This window comes from Cherax quadricarinatus, chromosome 23, assembly GCF_038502225.1.
Source record: "Cherax quadricarinatus isolate ZL_2023a chromosome 23, ASM3850222v1, whole genome shotgun sequence".
NCBI lineage: Eukaryota > Metazoa > Arthropoda > Malacostraca > Decapoda > Parastacidae > Cherax > Cherax quadricarinatus.
In genome coordinates, this window is record NC_091314.1 from 38362941 (window position 1) to 38386252 (window position 23312).

Consider the following 23312-nt stretch of genomic DNA (forward strand, 5'->3'; position numbering starts at 1 on the left):
TCACCTTTATTTTACTCTCCATATACTCTGCTCTTCTTATAACACTTCTGCTTTGTAAAAATCTCTCATAAGCTACCTTTTTCTCATTTATCACACCCTTTACTTCATCATTCCACCAATCACTCCTCTTTCCTTTGCAACCACAAACTTCTGCCCCACATTCTAATACTGCATTTTTAAAAATATTCCAACCCTCTTCAACCCCCCCACTACTCATACTTGCACCAGCCCATCTTTCTGCCAATAGTCGCTTATATCTCACCCTAACTTCCTCCTCCCTTAGTTTATACACTTTCACCTCTCTCTTACTTGTTGTTGCCATTTTCCTTTTGTCCCATCTACCTATTACTCTAACTGTAGCTATAATTAAATAATGATCCGATATATCAGTTGCCCCCTCTATAAATGTGTACATCCTGAAGCCTATCCATCATCCTTTGATCCACCAATACATAATCTAACAAACTTTCATTATGTGCTATATCATACCTTGTATATTTATTTATCCTCTTTTTCATAAAATATTTATTACTTATTACCAAATCTCTTTCTACATATTGCTCAATTAAAAGCTCTCCATTTTCATTTACCCCTGGCACCCCAAATTTACCTACTACTCCCTCCACAACATTTTTGCCCACTTTAGCACTGAAATCCCCAACCACAAGTACTCTCACACTTGGTTCAAAATTCCCCATGCACTCACTCAACATTTCCCCAAATCTCCCTCTCTCCTCTACACTTCCCTCTTCTCTAGGTGCATATACACTTATTATAACCCACTTTTCATATCCAACCTTTATTTCAATCTACATAATCCTTAAATTAATACATTTATACTCCTTCTCTTCCTGCCATAACTTATCCTTCAACATTATTGCTATTCATTCTTTAGCTCTAACTCTATTTGAAACCCCTGACCTAATCACATTTACTTCTCTCCAGTGAAACTCTCCCACCCCCTTCAGCTTTGTTTCACTTAAAGCCAGGACATCTCATTCATAACATGCACAATCATCTCTTTCTTGTCATTCGCACAACATCCACGCACATTCAAACATCCCACTTTGACAATTTTCTTCTTTTTCTTTTTAGTAGGCTATACAGGAAAAGGGGTTACTAGCCCATTGTTCCCGGCATTTTAGTTGACTTTTACAACATGCATGGCTTACGGAGGAAAGATTCTTACTCCACTTCCCCATGGATATAAAAGGAAAAGTAATTAGAATAAGAACTATTAAGATAAAATCAAAGAAAACTTAGACAAGTGTGTATAAATAAATGTGTAAATGTATGTGTAGTGTGACATAAGTGTAAGTAGAAGTAGCAAGATGTACCTGCAATCTTGCATGTTTATGAGACAGACAAAAGACACTACCAATCCTACCATCATGTAAAACAATTACAGGCTCTCGTTTTACACTCAATTGGTAGGACGGTAGTACCTCCCTGGGTGGTTGCTGTCTACCAACCTATTACCTACAATATATATACAATATACAGTGGACCCTCAACCAACAGCATTAATCCGTTCCAGAGAGCTTGCCATTAGTCGAATTTGCAGTTGGTTGAATTAATTTTCCCCATAAGAAATAATGGAAATAGAATTAATCCGTTCCTGACACTCCGAAGTCTGAATTTTTTTTTTTTCACATGAAATATACATTTCCTTACTCCAAAAGGAATGAGACATGCAAAATAAACAATAATTAAAGGCCACTTACCTTTATTGTGGCGTTGTTGATGAGTGATGTGCAGCAGGGGAGATTCAGGATTGTCTATTGCTTGGAAGGAGAATCCCCTTCCATAAAGACTTCAGGTACCAAGTCCTTTGGTGGGATTACCTCACTTCTTGGTTTTTTAATGCCACTAGGACCAGCTTGAGAGTCACTGGACCCCTGTTGCACAAAATATCTGTCCAGAGAGTTCTGTTTCTCACGTGCCCTTACGATTTCCCTAAAATGGGACACAAGAGTGCCATTGTACATGTTGCCAATGCGGCTTGCAACTTCTGTGACAGGATAAAATTCATTGATAAATGCTTGCACTTTTGTAAACATTGAATACATTTCCCTAATCCTTGACAAAGTCATCTTCCTCTCTCTTCATCCTGCTCTGAAGAACAATCCTGAGATGTGATCTGTTGCTGTTGCACCTGAAACTCTTGCAGGTCTGCAGTGGTTAGTTCTTCCTCGTCGTTCTGCACCAACTCTTCCACATCCTCGTCACAAACCTCCAACCCCAAGGACTTCCCCAATGATACATTAGCTTCCACTACTGGCATAGCCTCATGAGGGTTAGCCCCAAACCCTTTAAAATCTCTCTGTTCTACACATTCTGGCCAGTTTCCTCCAAGCAGAGTTCAAGGTCCTCTTAGTCACTCCCTCCCAAGCCTTACCTCTAAGGTTTACACAACTGAGGATATTGAAGTGACCTTTCCAAAACTCTCTTAGGGTCAAGTGAGTGTCTGAGGTCACTTCAAAGCACTTTTGAAACACTGCTTTTGTGGAGAGTTTTTTGAGGTCTGAAATGACTTGCTGGTCCATGGGCTGGAGGAGAGGAGTTGTATTAGGAGGCAAAAACTTCACCTTAACAAAACCAAACTTCCCTGCAATTTCCTCTTGCAAGTCGTGAGGATGACCAGGAGCATTGTCCATTACCAGGAGACACTTGAGTGACAATTTCTTTTCCTGGAGGTAATTTTTCACAGTGGGGCCAAAGACACCATAAAACCAATCCAAGAAAAATTCCCTAGTGACCCATGCCTTACTATTACTATTACACTCTGGGAGTTTCAGTGATACACCAATAAAGGCTTCACTTTGCAATCACCACTAGCATTACTACACAACATTAATGTCAGCCTGTTTCGTCACAATTAAACACTTATTCAGTTTTTAAGTTTTGAGTCCCTATGTATTCCTTAAAGTCCTTCACATATTTTTCAGCTGCATTTTTGTCTGAACTGGCTGCCTCACCATGCCTTACCACACTGTGTATGCCACTATGAATCTTAAATCTCTCAAAGCAGCCTTTGCTGGCCTTAAATTCATCAGCAGCAGCACTATTTTGAGGCATTTTCTTAACGAGATCATCATGCAACTTCCTTGCCTTTTCACAAATTATAGACTGAGAAACACTATCACCTGATAATTGTTTTTGTTTATCCATACCAATAACAGTCTCTCTACCTCTTCATTTATTTGCTGTCTCCATTTTGAAAACATACTTGAACCTTTTGCAACAACAGCTTCCTTGATTGCCTGTCTGTTCGCCAAGATAGTACTGATGGTTGAGTGTGATTTGTTGTACGTGTTGCCTTTCCAACTCACCCATACGGACTCCACTCTCATATTTTTCAATGATCTTCATTTCCATCATAATTCTCACCCTCTTTAACACAGGCTTGGCACTAGAAGCTTTCTTGGGGCCCATGATGGCTTATTTAGCAGTTACAATCACTAAAAACAGTGGAATAATCCAAAATATGTGGATGGCACATGTGGAAACTGACTGCAACAGCTTGTAAACAATGGCACACTGAGTCTTGGAGTGGCTGGGCCCGCTCAGGCCGCACTCCCAGCACATGGACATGTTCTGGACGAACGTCGTTGGTAGAGTTTTTTGCCATTGTTAGAAACATTTTTACGGCAAAAAGCGCCGTTAGACGAAATTGCCGTTACTTAACCCTTTGGGGGTTTCGGACGTACTAGTATGTCTTACGACCCAGGGTTTTTGACGTACTAGTACGCCTAAATTCTAGTGCCCTCAAATCTAGTGAGAGAAAGCTGGTAGGCCTACATATGTAAAAATGGGTCTATGTGGTCAGTGTACGCAGTATAAAAAAAATTCCTGCAGCACACAGTGCGTAATGAGAAAAAAAAAACTTTGACCGTGTTTTTGGATTAAAACAGCAACTTTGCACTGTATTTTCGAATGGTATTTATTTTCTTGGTCTCATTTTATAGAATGGAAGACATATTACAGAAATTGAGATGATTTTGACTGATTTTACAATGAAAAGTACCTTGAAATTGAGCTCAAAGTAGCAGAAATGTTTGATTTTTACCAAAGTTCAAAAGTAAACAAATCATGCCAAGCGTCCAATACACGTCAACTGGTGAGTCTAATATTCTTTCACAAGTGCGCTGATATTATTTATACCATTTCTACACTAATGCAGCAGTCTGTATAACAGTAAATCTTATTTTTTTTGTAAGAATAAAAATTCAAAGTGGAAAGCCAAAGAAATATAAGAGGGGCCTGGGGATGTGACTAACGAACAGAGAACTTGTTATTTTAGTGCCAGGAATGTCTTTCTTGTTTATTCTGGACCCTATTCAGAAATTGGCATCTTTTGAAATTTGTGTGAAATTGGCAAAATTGCTAAATTCTGACCACTTTACTGGATAGTTGCAATCGGTAAATGGGTGGTTTCTTGTACTCATTCGATAGAAAAAATGGAGTTCTAGCAAAATAGTTATGATTTTTGTCGACTAGAACACTGGAATTGACCGAAAAAAGGGCTCAACGTGGACAAAATCGCCGATGCGTAAACATCGTCGAGACCGCTAACTTTGCAATACCATAATTCCTAAGTTTACCATCAAATTTCATATTTTTGGTGTCATTATGATCGGGAAAAGATTCTCTATCTTTTCATAAGAAAAAATAATTTTTTTTCTTGAAATTTGGCCGACCCTGAGAACAAGTCTCTGAGAGGACCTGTCGACCCCCAAAGGGTTAATGCCGCCGTTAGTTGAGGGTCCACTGTATATACTCTAATAATTATACTTTTGTGTACCTGTGCCTAAATAAACTTTCTGTGCTGGTGTGCAGGTACACATTAAAATCACCACGTGTCTTATTAGTCTTGAGGACACCATATTGATAATGATAATAATAATACACAATAATGATCACTCTGAGGTGCATTAAATGTCGTATATTATGTTAATATAAATATTTTCATTAATCCATCTATGATATTTTTTCACAATTATATAATATATATGCTACGTAACATATAAACATGATAAATACACCCCACAGTAAAATAAATTAACATAAATATGAGATGTTACATGTATGAACCAAAACCAGATGCATTTGTCTGCTTGTTTACACAACTCAGCGTCTCTCTCCTCTCTCATTTACTCGTTTTCTCTCTCATTTATTCATTTTTACCTTGTTTAGTCACCTCTCACCCTACATTAAGACTACAAATATTTTAAAGCAAGTAATGAGTGTACTGTACAGTGGACCCTCGGTTTTCGTGTTTAATCCGTTCCAGAGCGATCGGCCAAAACTGAAACCAGCCAAAACCGAAACCATTTTCCCAAAAATAAATAATGTAAATCGAATTAATTCGTTCCAGACACCCAGAAGTATCAACAAGAAATTTTTTTTTTACTTTAAAGATAGATTTACATGCACAAAAGAATGAACATTCAACATGACAGTTACCTTTATTGAAGGCTGTTGTTGATGAATGAAAGACAGGGAGGAGGAGAGAGGGAAGAGAGGTTATTGTTTGGAAGGGGAATCCCCCCTCCATAAGGACTCTAGGTCACTTCAGGGGTCACTTCCCTAGCCACTTCCCTAGCTTAAATATAGATTTACATGCAGAAAAGAATGACAAATAACTGTAAAGCACTAATAAAATGTATAAATGAACATTTAACATCACACCTACCTTTATTGAAGACTCTTGTTGGTGTATGGCAGACGGGGCAGAGGGAGGAGGAGGCGAGTTTATTGTTGGAGAATGTGACACTAATATCAACTCTACAGCTTATTTATCTATCACAATTCAACTAATATGACATATTAAACAATATTAATAGCATAGAAACATGACACACACAGTGGACCCTCAGCTAACGATATTAATCCGTTCCTGAAAGCTCATCGTATGCTGAAATTATCGTTAACTGAATTCCCCTTAAGAAATAATGGAAATCAAATTAATCTGTGCAAGACACCACAAAGTATGAACAAATTTTTTTTTTACCACATGAAATATTAATTTTAATACACACAAACTGACACTTACCTTTACTGAAGATCTGGTGATGATTGATGAGCTGGGAGGAGGGGAGAGTGTGGAAGTTGTTAATGTTTAGAAGGGGAATCCCCTTCCATTAGGACTTTAGGTAGCACGTCCTTTTCCAGGATTACTTCCCTTCTTCTTTTAATGCCACTAGGACCAGCTGACCGAGGTACAGCAACAGCTGACTTTGGTGCAGCAGCAGCTGACCGTGGTGCAAGAACAGATGACGGTGGTGTAGCAGAAGCTGACTGTGGTGCAGCAGCAGCTGACTGTGGTGCAGCAGCAGCTGACTATGGTGCAACAGCAGCTCACCGTGGTTCAGCAACAGCTGACTGGTGCAGCAACAGCTGACCGTAGTGCAGCAACAGCTAACAGTGGTGTAGCAGCAACTGACTGTGGTGCAGCAGCAGTTGACCGTGGTGCAGCAGCAGCTGACCGTGGTGCAGCAGCAGCTGACCGTGGTTCTGCAACAGCTGACTGGTGCAGCAACAGCTGACCGTGGTGCAGCAACAGCTGACCATGGTGCAGCAACAGCCGACTGTGGTGCAGCAACAGCTGACGGTGGTGCAGCAGCAGCTGACCGTGGTACAATAGTACATATTTCTCACCCTTTTTACCACAGGGTTGGCACTAGAAGCTTTCTTTGGGCCCATGGTGGCTTATTTAGCAGTTACAAGCACTATAAACAATGGAATAATACAAAATGTATCAAATGTATGCATGCAACCGGCCACCCTGGCTTGTAAACAATGACGGCAGGGGTGGTTGGACAGGTTCGGGATGAGTCATGTTGGTCAGAAACAGCTGATGGTGGTGCAGCAGCAGCTGACTGTGGTGCAGCAGCAGCTGACCGTGGTGCAGCAGCAGCTCACTGTGGTGCAGCAGCAGCTCACCGTGGTTCAACAACAGATGACTGGTGCAACAACAGCTGACCATGGTGCAGCAACAGCTGACGGTGGTGTAGCAGCAGCTGACTGTGGTGCAGCAGCAGCTGACCATGGTGCAACAGCAGCTCACCGTGGTTCAGCAACAGCTGACTGGTGCAGCAACAGCTGACTGTGGTTCAGCAACAGCTGACTGTGGTAAGTAAGTAAGTAAGTAAGTTTATTCATGTATACACAAATACAGTTACATAGAATTATAATACATAGCAGCATATGTGTAGAGAACCTAGGATAACCCAAAAAAGTCAGACAGAGTGACTTATTTCCATTGGGGTCCTTTTACCTTATTATTATAATATAAAGGTTATAATATTTTCTTATTATTCTACAATGAAGATAACATCTTATTATCATACTAAAAAGACTATTTACTACACCAAGGTCATTAAGACTATCTACAATACGAGGGTCATTACTAGGAATAAGGTAAAATTTACACGTATGTTAGCTAAAAAATAGAAAATCATTCCCCTCCCTTTCTGTAACTACATTCATCAGACACCTTTTGGCACTCTTCTTGAACTGGTTCATGCTATGACTGGCTTTGACATGTGCGGGCAGTCTGTTCCATTCCTTTATTGTTGTACAATAAAAGGTGTTTGAAGCCTGGCCACTGACTGTGGGTACTACAAAGTTGTGCTCTCTCCCCCTAGTACTATGATTGCTTTGGTTCCCAACCTTGACAAAATTGACAGCAAGATATTCTGGACATTGTTTGTGAGCAATTTTATAAACATGATTTAGCTTCAGTTGTTTTACTCTGTCTTCAACATTCAGCATATCCAACTGCTGTAATTCATCCTGGCCTACATGTTCTCTTGGTCCCAGCCCCAGGATGAATCTTACGATTTTGTTCTGGGTGATTTGCAGTCTATCTTTCAGTTTTTTTGTCAAGGCAGAGTACCAAGAAGAGCAAGCGTAATCCATATGGCATTGTATAAGGGCTAGACATAGGGTCCTGCAAGCCTCAGTAGGTAGACACTGTGCTTGTCTATACAGGAACTTCACTCTGGCATTCGCTTTCTTTACTACACTGTTCCCTATCAATTCTCCTGACATGCATGGGTCAAAGGGGATTCCCAAATATTTTACTGATGAAACCAAAGTGATGGGCTCCCCATTACATTGAACATTAAAATTATTTACCCTTCTCAGTTTATGTTTCATGCCAAAGAGAATGGCTTCAGTTTTCCCTAGGTGTAATGATAGTTTGTTGTCTACTAACCATTTGCTGCAGGACTCCAGTTCCAGTGTTAAAACATTAGCAATATCTTGTGGGTCTTTACCTGACACTAACAGAGCACTGTCATCTGCATACAGTAGGAGTTTGCACTTGACACTGATAGGCATATCATTGACATAACATAAGAATAATAAGGGACCCAGAATACTACCTTGGGGAACTCCACATGTTATCGGCAGGGGTTCTGATTCTGTTTTGTTGATTTTGACTATTTGTCTCCTGTTGCTAAGGTAGGACTTAAACCAGTCTACAGAACCTATACCGATAGCTTGAAGTTTATTACATAATATATTGTGGTTGACAGTATCGAAGGCCTTTTGCAGGTCTAAGGTTACCATACCTATGAGGTTCCCCTTTGACATTTCAGTTCTCAGGTAATCCATCAGATTAATAAGGGAGGTGTCGGTTGAGTAGGATCTTCTAAAGCCCGATTGATAGCTATGGAGAATGTTGTTGTCATTAAGATACTTAACTACTTGAGAATACACTGCCCTCTCTAGAATTTTAGATATTATACTGAGTATACTAACAGGCCTATAGTTGCTTACATCAGACCTACTATTTTTCTCGAAGATAGGAGTAACTCTGGCCTCCTTGAACCCCTCCGGTACGGTATTAGTGGTGATTGATAGATTTATTATGTAAGCAATAGGGATTGACAGTTCAGAAGCACCATCTTTTAGGAACTTAGATGGGATGCTATCAGGGCCTGTACTCTTAGTTGGGTTTAACCTGCTTAGTTCTTTTTGAATAAAGTCATAAGATACACTTAATAGTTGACAACTGTTTGGGGTTACCCCTTTATTGGTATAGTATGTTTGAAACTTATCAGAGTCTGTGTTAAAGGTATTTGATGCAGCTGGTAGTTTACTTACTAGTGTTGATGCAACAGATGTGTAGTATGAATTAAAGCAATTTGCCACCTTAGATGTTTCATGGCATACTTCATTATCGATAGTGAGTACTATGTTAGACCTATCTACTGGCTTATGGCTATACCCCAACTGTTTTAGTTGTTGCCAGAGCTTTCTGGGGTTATGCTTATACTCTTCAATTTTTGAGCAGTAGTGCTTTGCCTTTGCTCCTTTTATAAGTCTCTGTACTCTGTTCCTCACCCTTTGGAATTCATTTAGTGCTGCAATATCCTGTCTGTTTGCTTTAAATCTTTTTAGCAGCTGGTCTCTGAATTTCATATTATCTAATATCTCAGTATTCATCCAGGGTTCAGTTCTTTGTTTAATCCTAACCTCTTTAACTGGTGCAATATTATCAAGGATGGTAGTGAACATTATTTTGAATTTTTCCCAGACATCGTTTACGTCCGTGCAACTTGTTATCTCTGTCCAGTCACAATTGTGTAGCCTATTTACCAGTGTTTCTTTACTGTAGTTTCTAGTTGACCTCATTTTTATTGTCCTGTGTAGGCCTATCCTATCCCTAGTGATTTTCCTGGTGCAGTAAATGATGAAATGATCACTAAGACCTGTGGTAATGACGCCTGACTGACTAATGTTCTCAGAGCGGTTACAAAGTATGTGGTCAATTAGGGTGGCTGAGAACTGTGTGATCCGGGTTGGAGTATTAATTAGTTGAGTGTAACTATTTAATCCTAGAATTTTGGTGCAGCAGCAACTGACTATGGTGCAGCAGCAGCTGACTGTGGTGCAGCAGCAGCTGACTGTGGTGCAGCAGCACCTGACATGGTGCAGCAGCAGCTGACTGTGGTGCAGCAACAGCTGACAGTGGTGCAGCAACAGCTGACCGTGGTACGATAGTATGTATTTCCCACCCTTTTTACATATGATCGCTTGAGAGATGGTATTTCCTGCTATCTGTTTTACGTTTATCCACACCAATAACAGTCTCTCAACATCTTCGAGTACTTGCAATCATCACTAGTTGCAGGCTAGTGATCAAGTGATCAAGGTCCCAGGACCGAAACGTTTTCTAATAAATATGTCGTAGTGTTTGCTTACGTGTCTTTCTAAACCAACTTGTCGGTATTTATTACCAAGGTTTATACCATGACAGGCATAAACAAGGGAGATATTAATAAAGTACTGAGGGTGTCGAACCAGGTAAGAACCAGAAATAATGGATATAAGTTGGATAAATTTAGATTCAGAAAGGACATAGGTAAGTACTGGTTTTCTAACAGAGTTGTAGATGCGTGGAACAGTCTTCCCAGTGGGGTGATAGAGGCTAGGACCTTGGGTAGCTTTAAGAAGAGACTGGACAAATATATGAGTGGGAGGGGCTGGGTTTGATTGGTGTCATGGGGTACGGGAGTTATTTCTTGGGTAGCTTTAGGTAGAGGTCGTTTTGATAAGGACCTGCCTCGCATGGGCCAGTAGGCCTTCTGCAGTGTTCCTACATTCTTATGTTCTTATGTTCTTAATTAAATCCTGATGCAACTTCCTAGCCTTTTCACTTATGATCGCTTGAGAGATGCTATCTCCTGCTATCTGTTTTTCGTTTATCCACACCAATAACAGTCTCTCAACATCTATCACTTGCGATCTCTGTTTCAAAAACAAAGTTGCACCTTTGGCAAGAACAGCTTCCTTGATTGCCGTTTTCTTGGACACAATAGTAGCGATGGTTGATTGGGGTTTACTATACAACCTGGCCAGCTCAGAGACACATACTCCACTTTCATACTTAGCAATGATCTCTTTCTTCATCTCCATAGTAATTCTCACCCTTATTCCTATAGGGTTGGCACTAGAAGCTTTCTTGGGGCCCATGGTCACTTATTTTGCAGGTAAAATCACTAAAAATGCTGTAATAATACGAAATGTTCCGATTGTATGCTTGGATGTTACCGCGGAGGCTGGCTTGTAAACAATGCCACTGGCGGAACATGTGAGGCTGGCTCAGGCTGCACATAGACGCATCCCGGACGAATCACGTTGAGGGAGTTTTTTAGCGCTATGCGAGGCAAAATTTTAGCAATAAAATGTAACGCTAGGCGGATTTAACGTCATGTGATGCCAACTTTAGGCGGGGGCCCACTGTATTATGAAATGTTTCATATGACCTGGTAGGACATGTTCACTCACCGAGAAACAACGCTACACTGGCTGAGAATGCGTGTGGGAGGCAGCTTTGCCTGCACGCTGGGCACTGAACAGGTTCTGTACAATCGACAAAAACGGAAGCCAAAAATCCATGAAAAAAGTCGGCCAAAACCAAAATTGGCGATAACGGAGATCGACGAAAACAGAGGGTCCACTGTATATGCAATTTATCGCTCTAGGGGGCATTAAATGTCGTAGTACATTATGTGTGAGTGGGCTGGCTAGGAGGGCTACTATAATTACCATACCTGACTTCCTACAAATAAATACTACTCACCTCTCACCCTACATTAAGACCACAAATATTTTAAGGTAAGTAATGAATGTACTGTATATGCATTTTATCACTCTAGGGCGCTTTAAATGTCACAGTATACGCATGGAGGGGGGTTAGCCTGGCTGGCTACCATACCTCCCATACTTGAGTTCTTACAATAAATTCTACTCACCTCTCACCTTACATTAAAACTACAAATATTTTAAGGTAAGTAATGAGTGTACTGTGTGTGTATTTAATATTTTATTGTTTTTCAATGCCTAGTTCTATTGCTAACTTAATACAGTGGAACCTCTACTTGCGAGTTTAATCCGTTCCATGACCTTGCTCGCAACTGGATTTGCTCGTTTACAGAGTCAATTTTCCTCATTTAAATTAACTGAAATGCAATTAATCCGTTCCAGTGGAATTCTCTACTTCAATAATTTCGCTAATATCAACTCTATGGCTTATTTATCTATCTCACTTCATCTAATATGACATAATAAATAATATAAATAACATAGAAACCTGATATATACTCTAAAATGAATAAAATATGTCATTCATGTAGTGGTATAGGTGGTGTCGGCGGTGGACGAGAGTTTGTCTGGACACCGGGCAAAATACTTCATGAATAATTTCGCTATTATCATCTATATGGCTTATTTATCTATCACAGTTCATCTAGTATGACATAACAAATAATATGAATAACATAGAAACATGATATATACTCTAGAATGAATAAAATATGTCATTCGTGTAGTGGTATGGGTGGCTAAGGGGTGGCTAGTTGCTGAGAAGTTAACTCCATTATTTATGCTTAGATTTCTTTCATTATTATTATTATTATTATTATTATTATTATTATTATTATTAATTATTATTATTATTATTATATAAATAATTTGTAATTTTTATTCACACAAAAAATATAAGATTTACTGTGATGTCATTTGTTTACACTGAAACAGCCAAGCAATGGACCATTTCTCCTAGTTTGAGCTCTATTTCAAGGTACTTTTCGTCGTGAAAGCAATCAAAATCATATCTATTTCTGTAATATATCTACCATTCTATCAAATGAGACCAAAAAAACAAAAATACAACCATAAAAACTATTCGAAATTACCACTAAGGAGTGGCTAATTGCTGAGAAGTGAACTCCATTATTTATGCTTAGATTTCTTTCATTTTTGGTGTATGTTAAGAAGCATCTTTCCATCATATATTGCCCAAGTTTCAATAAGATAGTCCAACAAACAAACGAGATACAATTCCCGAGATCAAGAGCAAGAGCCCTTCACCAGTGTCAAGGAACCTGCCTTGAGGTCTGCTCGCTTGTGGAAATTTTGCTCGCGTATGGAAGCAAAAAATCGACCCATCGACTGCTCGTATTTGGAAAAACTCGCACATGGACACGCTCGCAAGTAGAGGTTCCACTGTATATGTTAGTATAAACTTGTTATCTGGCATTTATATGCATTTATAAGAGGAAAAAATAGCATTCTGCTTTCTGGCAATGTCCGCTTTCCGGCAGTAGCCTGGAACCTAACCTACCATATAAGTGGGAGCCCTACTGCAGTCTTTTTTTGAAATCGACCCATAACAGAGGTGTGCCCAAACAGTAATCCTTTTTTCCTCGCCTAACAATGAAGAAACATTCCACTGAAATATTGCTAAGCATAATTAAATGCTGTATGATAGTCTTGTTCTTAAGTTTGCCCTGGTTGTGATTTAATTTACCTTTTCTACCCATCATTCCAATTCTACACTCTACTTAGATTGAACATTAAAATGGTATAAAATACCGACAGGTTGTTAGGTAAGACACATATGCAACAGTTAGGTATCTTTATTTCGAAACGTTTCACCTACACAGTAGGCTTCTTCAGTCGAGTACAGAAAAGTTGATAGAAGCAGAAGAGACTTGAAGACGATGTAATCAGTCCATCACCCTTAAAGTTTAGAGGTGGTCAGTCCCTCAGTCTGGAGAAGAGCATTGTTCAGTAGTCTGAAACAATATGGAGTTGAAGTGACAGGATGGAGCCTTATATAGCGCCAGAAGGTGAGACGTAGGTCACTTTGGGAGGTCAGGTCCCTCTCAAATCCAGCCGTTTTCACTAGTAGAGGTTGTCGAAGTTGATTTCAGGTCTGTACCAAGATACCCTTGTGTTGCAGTGTCTGACAGATTGAACATTAAAATGTTGCATATGTGTCTTACCTAACAACCTGTCGGTATTTTATACCATTTTAATGTTCAATCTGTCAGACACTGCAACACAAGGGAATCTTGGTACAGACCTGAAATCAACTTCGACAACCTCTACTAGTGAGAACGGCTGGATTTGAGAGGGACCTGACCTCCCAAAGTGACCTACATCTCACCTTCTGGCGCTATATAAGGCTCCATCCTGTCACTTCAACTCCATATTGTTTCAGACTACTGAACAATGCTCTTCTCCAGACTGAGGGACTGACCACCTCAAAACTTTAAGGGTGATGGACTGATTACATCGTCTTCAAGTCTCTTCTGCTTCTATCAACTTTTCTGTACTCGACTGAAGAAGCCTACTGTGCAGGCGAAACGTTTCAAAATAAAGATACCTAACTGTTGCATATGTGTCTTACCTAACACTCTACTTAGATGTGACTACAAGCATTTTTTCATAGATTTTTATGCTGTTAGATATCACCTTCATTTGGTTTATTTCTACCACCTCTTGCTTTATTATGCTGCATTCTTATCTATTATCCATTGCTCGTTTTTAATTCCTAGTTCTGCATTTACAGTGGAACCTCAAAAATCGAACTTAATCCGTTCCAGTTCTAAATTCGAAAAGTCTGAAATTCGAAGCAATATTTCCCATAAGAAATAATGGAAATACAATTTATCCGTTCCAGAAACCCAAAAATATTCACACAAAAAATACATTTTATAGAGATTAATTACAGTTTTACATGCAACAAATACTATAGTTTTTAATTATGTATAGTAATACATATAAAATAACATTTTTAGTTACCTTTATTGAAGATTGGTGATGGCATCTGGAAGATAGGGAGGAGGAGAGAGGGAGTTGGGGTTAGTGTTTGGAAGGAGAATCCCCCTCCATGAGGACTTCAGGTAAAGCCCTCTCTGGGGTTACTTCCCTTCTCTGTCTTTTAATGCCACTAGGACCAGCTTGAGAGTCACTGGACCCCTGTCTCACAAAATAACTGTCCACAGTCCTCTGTTTCTGGCACCTCTTTAACATTTCCCTAAAATGGGACATGGTTCTGTCACTGAACTTGTTGCAAAGATGGCTTGTTTCAGTTTGCTCAGGGTGATACTTCTGCACAAACATTTGGACATCATTCCACTTGGCACAAATCTCCTTAATCTTTGAAGAAGGCACCTCATCCACTCCCTATATTAACACCTTTTGCAACATCAGCTTCCTTGATTTGTTCTTTCTTTGACAGGATAGAACCGATGGTCAACTTGTTTTTCCCATACATCCTGGCAAGCTCAACAAGTCTCATGCCACTCTCATACTTCTGTATTATTTCCTTCTTCACATCTATGGTGTTTCTCACTTTCTTTACCACAGGGGTACCACTAGCAAGTTTCTTTGGGCCCATGGCAGCTTATTTTACAGTCCCACAAGTACTAAACGCAACGAAATAATCGTAAAATGCGTGAATGAGAGCGCTGGTTAGTGTTCACTCAAGCATAAACAAAGCTAGGACTGCTCACGGCGCCTGCGCGGGGACATGGACAGAGCGGGCGGCAGACAGGTCCCGTACCCGGTGGTCCAAAAATAGGGGCGCGTTCAATAATAGGGACACAGTTTGTCCGAAAAAATGGTCCTATTTTCGAAACGTTTGATATGTGATACGTTCGATTTTTGAGGTTCCACTGTATTTTAATTAGTTCATCTAATACACCTGCATTACCTTATTCAATTATTTTTTCCTTTATGTACTTTGTTGTTGTCCCTTTCATAAAACTGACTTTGTCATCAGATCTGTTTACTTCAGCAAGCACTCTAGGTTAGACAGAATGAAATTAATTCTTCATCAATGGAAATATTTTTCTCGTTCCCTTAAAAAGAAATTCTTTAAAATTTATTTACTGTGTTTGGCTAAATTAATTTATGCAAATTTTAATTATTTAAACAGATAACTTCAATTTACCTTCAGTTATTGAAACACCATCTCACAGATAGTAAATGTACCACCTTGAACCTATGGACACTGCTTACACCAAACCTGCAACCATTTCAACAAGCAATAATTTTCATGGTTGTTGACAGGGTGATGTCAGCTCCTGTCATCATTGTAAACAGCGCTTAGCCAATGTGAAAAAATAAGGACTGTTTCATTTTTTCTGTGCAGGATAGTATTTTCCAGGTAACCTTGCCCTTAGGTTTTGTCTGGACTAGAATAAATTAGGTTTCATTTTTGTTATAACACATTCTACATTTATTGCTTGCTTGCTTGCTTGCTCTCTCTCTTGCTCCCTTTCTCTCTCCCTTTCTCTTTTTCTTTCTCACTGTCTTTCTCTCTCTTTCTTTCTCTCTTTCTCTCTCTTTAAGCTTACGACAGATCGTGACATCAACAAATTTTTACTTGCACTTGCCTAACAATTAAAGACCTCACTATTTATATTTAAGAGAGACTTAAAATGGTTAGAGGAATGGATTTAGCTAGATCAGAGATAATAAGAAAAGGAATGGGTAAATTTATCTGTGAGATGGCAGACACGAAGTGCTGTACCTTGAAGATTAATATTATAAATACAGTGGTACCTAGGGATATGAACAGCTCAAAACTCGAACAATTCTGTAAGTGTATTTATGTATGTGCTTTTGTAAATGTATTTTTGGGGATCTGAAATGAATTAATCTAATTTACATTATTCCTCATGGGAACAAATTCGTTCAGTATCAGTACTTGAGCAGCCTTCTGGAACGAAATAAGTTTGTATCCCAAGGTACCACTGTACTACTAATTATGCAATTAATTAAAATCACTTGACTTTGACTTTTAGAACTGCAATAATGGATCATCTGCAACAACCACTTGTATAAAAACAAAGACACAAATTGAAGAATAAGCTATACAAATAACCAGCACACAGGAGAAAAAACTTTTGACGATGTTTCGGTCCGAAGTGGACCATTAACTACTGTGACTAGTTAACTGTCCATGTCGAACCAAAATGTCATCATAAGTTTCTTTCTCCTGACTGGAACAATTTCCTGATTGTTCCAATTAGAGAATTGTGCCTTTTTATTCTTTGAAGAATAAGATATTATTAGAGCAACATTTTCACTCTCTGCAGAGCTAATAAATAAATGTTTTTTTTTTGCAACTCAAGTCTTTGTTCTAATGCCTTTTAGTAATATGCCATTATATCCCAATTTATTGCCAGATTTTCACCTAAAAGAAGATAAAACTAAACACTGTATATGGCATAAAATATTAACCTTCCAATCAAACCTGGTGTCTGGCTTATCAACTCCATAGGAGCTCATAGCCTCATTATAAGTTAAAACAGGAAATGGAGAGCAAATAGCAGCCAGATGAGTAGGCCATGAAAAGACTAGAAGGTTTTCTGTCAGGTGCTGTACTTCTCTCATGGTTACATCCGTCATCTCCAGGTCCACCTGCACAACAAGAAATTAACAAATAATGAAGAAATAAATGATAAAACATTCAAATAAAAATTATTCTAGGATTATCATATATTACTCTTTGCTGAGTCTACCTCAACAGTAAAGTGAAGAGCATACCTTGCTCCCCAACTTAACATTCAACCACAGAACAATGCTCAGTTTAATATAGTACTTCACTGAAACATAAACCTTGAAGAGCTAATGAAAAAAATAAAATAAAACAGCAACTGTAAGTTATGGGGTACAATCTGGGGCACAGATTTTGGTTAAAAGAAAACCCAACTCATGGCTAATAACACAGGGTACGTCTAAACTGTTGTATGTGCATGCCTCTGCAAAGACAGTGATAGCGTGAATGATGGTGAAAGTGCTTCTTTTTTTGGGTTACCCTGTCTTGGTGGGAGATGGCCAGTGAGTTTAAAAAAGAAATTACAGCAGGCATGTGTTAGCATGAAAAATTAGACATATGTGCAACATCTGGGTATCTGTATTGTAGACGTTTTGCCATCCAGTGGCTTTAGCAATACAAATTGAAGGACATAATTGGAAGACAAAAGATGAGGTAATCAGTCCCTCAGCCTTAGAGTTGGTGTGAAGAGCACTGTAGTTGTGAAAATTCTGGAGCACAGGCAAGAAGGCTGGCACTTATTATACTGGTGACAGGTGGAAAGGGGGTGGGTAGCAGACGAGGGCATGGTCACTGGTAGGCAGGATTCCCCAGTGGAAGTAGGTCATACCCAAGGCATGGGTTATTGGTGGTAGTACAGTAGTAGTAGCCGTGAAGAAGGTTATGTAAATGTCCTCTGAACCAAGATTCCATGATGTTGTAGTGTCTGACAAGTTGTACATGAATGATATAAAATACCGACAAGATGAAAAATTAGACGCACGTGCAACATCTGGGTATCTTCACTGTAGATGTTTTGTCATGCAGTGGCTTTATCAATACAAATTCAAGGACATAATTGGAAGACAAGCATAGTAAGCGTCACTCTCCTTCCCTGTGCTCCAGAATCTTCACAACTATGGTGCTCTTCAAACCAACTCCAAGGCTGAGGGACTGATTACCTCATCTTTTGTATATACAGTGGACCCCCGCCTTACGATATTAATCTGTTCCTGAGAGCTCATTTTTTTTTTTTTTATTATCACACTGGCCGATTCCCACCAAGGCAGGGTGGCCCGAAAAAGAAAAACCTTCACCATCATTCACTCCATCACTGTCTTGCCAGAAGGGTGCTTTACACTACAGTTTTTAAACTGCAACATTAACACCCTCATTGTAAGCCAAAATTATCGTTAACCGAATTAATTTTCCCCATAAGAAATAATGGAAATCAAATTAATCTGTTCCTGACACCCCAAAGTATGAAACAAAAATTTTTTTTACCACATGAAATATTAATTTTAATACACACAAACTGAAGAAGACATGCACAATTACTACTCTACTAAGAAAAGAATACATGACACTTACCTTTAATGAAGATTTGGTGATGATTGATGGGATGGGAGGAGGGGAGAGTGTGGAAGTTACTGTTTAGAAGGGAAATCCCCTTCCATTAGGACTTGAGGCAGCAAGTCCTTTTTTGAGGTTACTTCCCTTCTTCTTTTAATGCCACTAGAACCAGCTTGAGAGTCACTGGACCTCTGTCACACAACAAATCTGTCCATAGAGCTCTGTACCTCCTGTTCCTTTAAGACTTTCCTAAAATGGGCCATAACATTGTCATTGTACAGGTTGCCAACACGGCTTGCAGTAGCTGTGTCAGGGTGATTTTCATCCGTAAAGGTTTGCAGTTCAACCCACTTTGCACACATTTCCTTAATCTCTTTTTTCAATTCCATACTAATTCTCGCCCTTTTTACCACAGGGATGGCACTAGAAGCTTTCTTGGGGTCCATGGTGACTTATTTTGCAGTTGCAAGCACTAAAAACACTGGAATAATGTGAAATGTACTGAATGTATGCATAGATTCGACTGCACTGGCTGGCTTGTAAACACTGGCGCTGAGGCCACGCGTGGGAAACGTCCCAGATGAATCACGTAAGGCGAGTTTTTTATCGTGAGGCGAGGCAAAATTTTTGCGCTCAAACGCTTCATATGGCTGATTTAACGTAACATGATGTGTTCATAAGGCGGGGGTCCACTGTACAGTGGAACCTCAAATATCGAACTTTCTTCGTTCCAGACGGCTGTTCGAGTGCCATTACCGAACAAATTTATTCCCATCAGGAATAATGTAAATTAGATTAGTTCATTTGAGACCCTCAAAAATACACTTATTGTAAAAGGACTTACAAAAACACACTTACATAATTGGTTGAGTTGGGAGCAGTTCAATATTTGAGTTTCCACTGTAGTTCTTGTCTTCCAATTATGCCCTTGAATTTGTATTGATAAAGCCACTGGATGGCGAAACATCTACAATAAAGATACCCAGATGTTGCACACGCATCTAATTTTTTATCTTGTTGGTACTGTCTACCATTCATGTACAACATGTGTGAGCATGTTAGACAGGAGTCGAGATAAATGGTTTTTGGGACTTGACAAGCTGTTGGAGTATGAGCAAGATAATAATCTGCGAAGGTATTCAGGGAAACTGGTTAACCGGACTTGAGCGCTGGAGGTGGGAAGTACAATGCCTGCACACTAAAGGAGGGTGTTTGGGATATTTGCTATTTAGAGGGAAATCTAAACTGTCGTACCAGTCCAATCCCTTCATCCGAAATTCTGAAATTCGAAAAGTTCTGAAAACCGAAGTTTTTTCGTGGAGTGTGGAGCATCAGTCATCTCCGTGCTGGGTCACGCAGCCATGTGGCGGCATTTAGAATCATTCTGAAATTCAAAAAAGTCTGAAATTCGAAACAATACAGGTCCCAAGGGTTTCGGATAAAGGGATGTGCACCTGTATCTGCTCACCTGTGGCAAGACAGTGATAGTGTAAATGATGGTGAAAGTGTTTCTTTTCAGGTCACCCTACCTCGGTGGAAGACAGGCAGTGCGTTAAAACAGAATTTACAGATAACATCTAAAGTCAAATGTATTGTACTCTAGATATTAAACAGCTACAAATATGATAAATATATAAAATATAAACCCTGTGCATTACTCACCTGCATAAATTCTGGCTGTCTATCATGTTTAGCTCCTTCATCTCTGTAACAAACAGCAAACTGGAAATATTTGTCAAATCCTCCAATCATAGCTAACTGTTTGTACGTCTGTGGACTTTGGACCAGAGAATAAAATTTTCCAGGATGTCTACTAGGTACCACAAACTCTTGAGCACCCTGAAATACAACAAACCAATATATTTGTCAAGCATGCTGGTATTATTTATAACATCCAAGCATTTATTCTCTCAGCTAAACAAGACAAGTCCAAACATGTACATACATAATTTCTAAAATGTTTGACTATAACTGATCTCCTGTAATGAAAAGAGATTCTATATAAAGTATATTTTTTTTTACCTCATCACCATCTTTCATCATGATAGAGCGACAAAAAAAAAAAAAAGGAAACACATTCACCATCATTCACTCAATCACTGTCTTCCTCAATTCAGATGAAGCTCCACTTGCAGCATCCTCACAAGTTCTTCAGAATGCAGGCACTGTATTTCCCACTTCCAGGACTCGCAAGTCTTGGATCCCCTCAAAAATGTTAACTTGATGACACACCAACAGTATATCAAACATTAAAACACTCTTGTCTCCACTCACTCTGATCTAACACGCACACACAAGCCTGCAGGATGCTCATGCCCCTAACAATCAAAACCTCCCTTATCTCGTTTCTAACCAGTACTGGGATGACCCTACATCAACTTCCATCCACCCCAATTTATAGACTCTTGGTCATCTTATTCTGCTCCATCCTCTCTAAATACCCAGACCAATTCAACAGCTTCATTACCTAAACCCTTGGTAACCCCACATCTTCTAATTCAAATTCTCTAAATGATATTCACACCACACATTGCTCTCAAACATAACTTCTCCGATGCCTCAAGACACCTCCTTGCTCCGGTCGAAGTCCACGCCTCACACTTACATACAAGTTTTGATGCCACTGTACTATACTCTGGTACATTCCTCTTTTTGCCTTCATAAATAAACTTTTCTTCTTGGATATATCAGTACATCATCTACCATTTTTTCTCCTAGTTTATTCCATGGTTCACCTCGTGTTTCACTGACCCCTATGTCTACATGTCCACTCCCAAATATCTATGTTCATTTCCTCCATATTCCCTCCAGTCATTGCCTAGGCCTTTATAATAATAATAATAATAATAATAATAATAATAATAATAATAATAATAATAATAATAATAATAATAATAATAATAATTTTTATTTTGACATGATACATAGTTGTACAAAGAATATAATGGTTGTTACTCTCATCACCTTGCTTTTTTCCATGCTTACTTTAAATTCCTTGTTTTACATTTTCTTGCAACTAAATACATTATATGCAACTATAACATGCTTCTCCAGGGGGAAATGGAAAAGAATCCTTCCTCTGTAAGCCATGCATGTCGTAAACGGTGACTAAAATGTCAGGAACAAGGGGCTAGTAGCCCCTTCTCCTGTACAAATTACTAAATGGAAAAAGAAAAACTTTTGTTTATTCTTTTTTAGGTCACCCTGCCTCAGTGGGAGATAGCCAGGGTGTTAAAAATAAAAATATTACATGCTTCCAATAAGTTTTAACATTCAATGTAAAAATCACATTTGAATTCTGATGCCCAAACCTCACTATCATATACAGTGTTATCATAAAGATATTTTATTTTACACTTGTTATTAAATTTTCTGTACAATAATGCTTACTCTCTTGTTTACACAATATTCTCAATGAAAAACTGCAGATTTAACCCTGGCCAAAACACTATGCATAATATGGACATCATATGTATGTGACGAATTAATTACTGAAAATGAGATACCATGAACATAGCTTGGTTTCTGTAGCTACAAATGGATAGCTAACAATAGGTAATTACACCTGTATTTCAATGTACACTGAGAAACTATAGTAAATTCTTTCACCTGAATGAATTAGCAATGTACAGAATTGCACTTTATTATTTAACTAGTTTGTTGCAAAATACTTATGACCACTTTAAATTAAATGTACTCTTAATACAATAAAAAAGTGATAATTAAAAGGTCTGAGGAGTTGTTGAGGTGGTTAGTTTAGATTAGGGCTGAGCAGGATAGGACAATAAGGAGAGTACAGTATATAAATTTGGGAGGGAAGGAAGGGTTGAAGGGAACAGGGGGAGGGCTAAAGGAGGTTTTGTCTGCTAGAGGCTTGAACATCCAACAGGCTTAAATAAGCTTGCTAGATAAGAGTAAGAGGAGAGAAGTGGTTTATATGACTTGTGCTGTTGAAATGGACTGAAGGGAAACCAGTTAGCTATATACGAGATCTGGAGGAAGGATGTACAGTGCCTGCATTCTGAAGGAGGCATGAGGATGTTGCAACTGGGAGAGTCATATGAACCTTGATGGCAGCACATTTCTGAAAAGACAGTGATTGACAGAATGATGGTAAATGCGTATCCTCTTTTTTCTGGGTCATGCTACCTCAGCGGGAGATGGCAAGTGTTAGAAAATAAAGTGTGATAATAGCAAACCGACAATAAAATGCTACGAGCACACAATAGAATGTATGAGGATTTACAAAAGCAAAATTACCCCCCTAACTGTCCAAACGTAAGTCAACGTTTCATTTTTCCTGCCTCCAAATTTGGCAAGACTGGCCTGAGATGTCTGGTCAGCATAGAATAGGTCTTAATACTTGGTGTGCACAGTATTAAAAAAATCTGGGACCACTTAGTACCTAGTGGGAGTGCCAGTTCAATTGAGTGCCAGCTAGAGCAAACAGCATGGCAAACACCAGGGATTCACTGATGTCATGTCATATTAACACTCCCCTTTTAAGAGAAAAGTGATGCTGACCCTGAGCTTAGTGGCTTTGAGGTGGATGTTTACCTGGAGTTTACCTGGAGAGGGTTTAGGGGGTCAATGCCCCTGTGGCTCGACCTGA

General features: G+C 39.1%; 1 protein-coding gene across 5 annotated transcripts in view; it reads right to left on the bottom strand.

Moving 5' to 3' along the window:
- Window positions 1-23312, bottom strand: part of AspRS-m (aspartyl-tRNA synthetase, mitochondrial) — a 120700-nt gene that overhangs the window by 22096 nt on the left and 75292 nt on the right. For all 5 annotated transcript variants that reach the window (XM_070088098.1, XM_070088096.1, XM_070088094.1 and 2 more), the window contains 2 exons: window positions 20363-20539; window positions 17053-17232 (listed from right to left, as the gene is read on the bottom strand). In XM_070088098.1, coding sequence (XP_069944199.1) covers window positions 17053-17232; window positions 20363-20539 — 357 coding nt within the window. The remainder of the gene's footprint in view (window positions 1-17052; window positions 17233-20362; window positions 20540-23312) is intronic.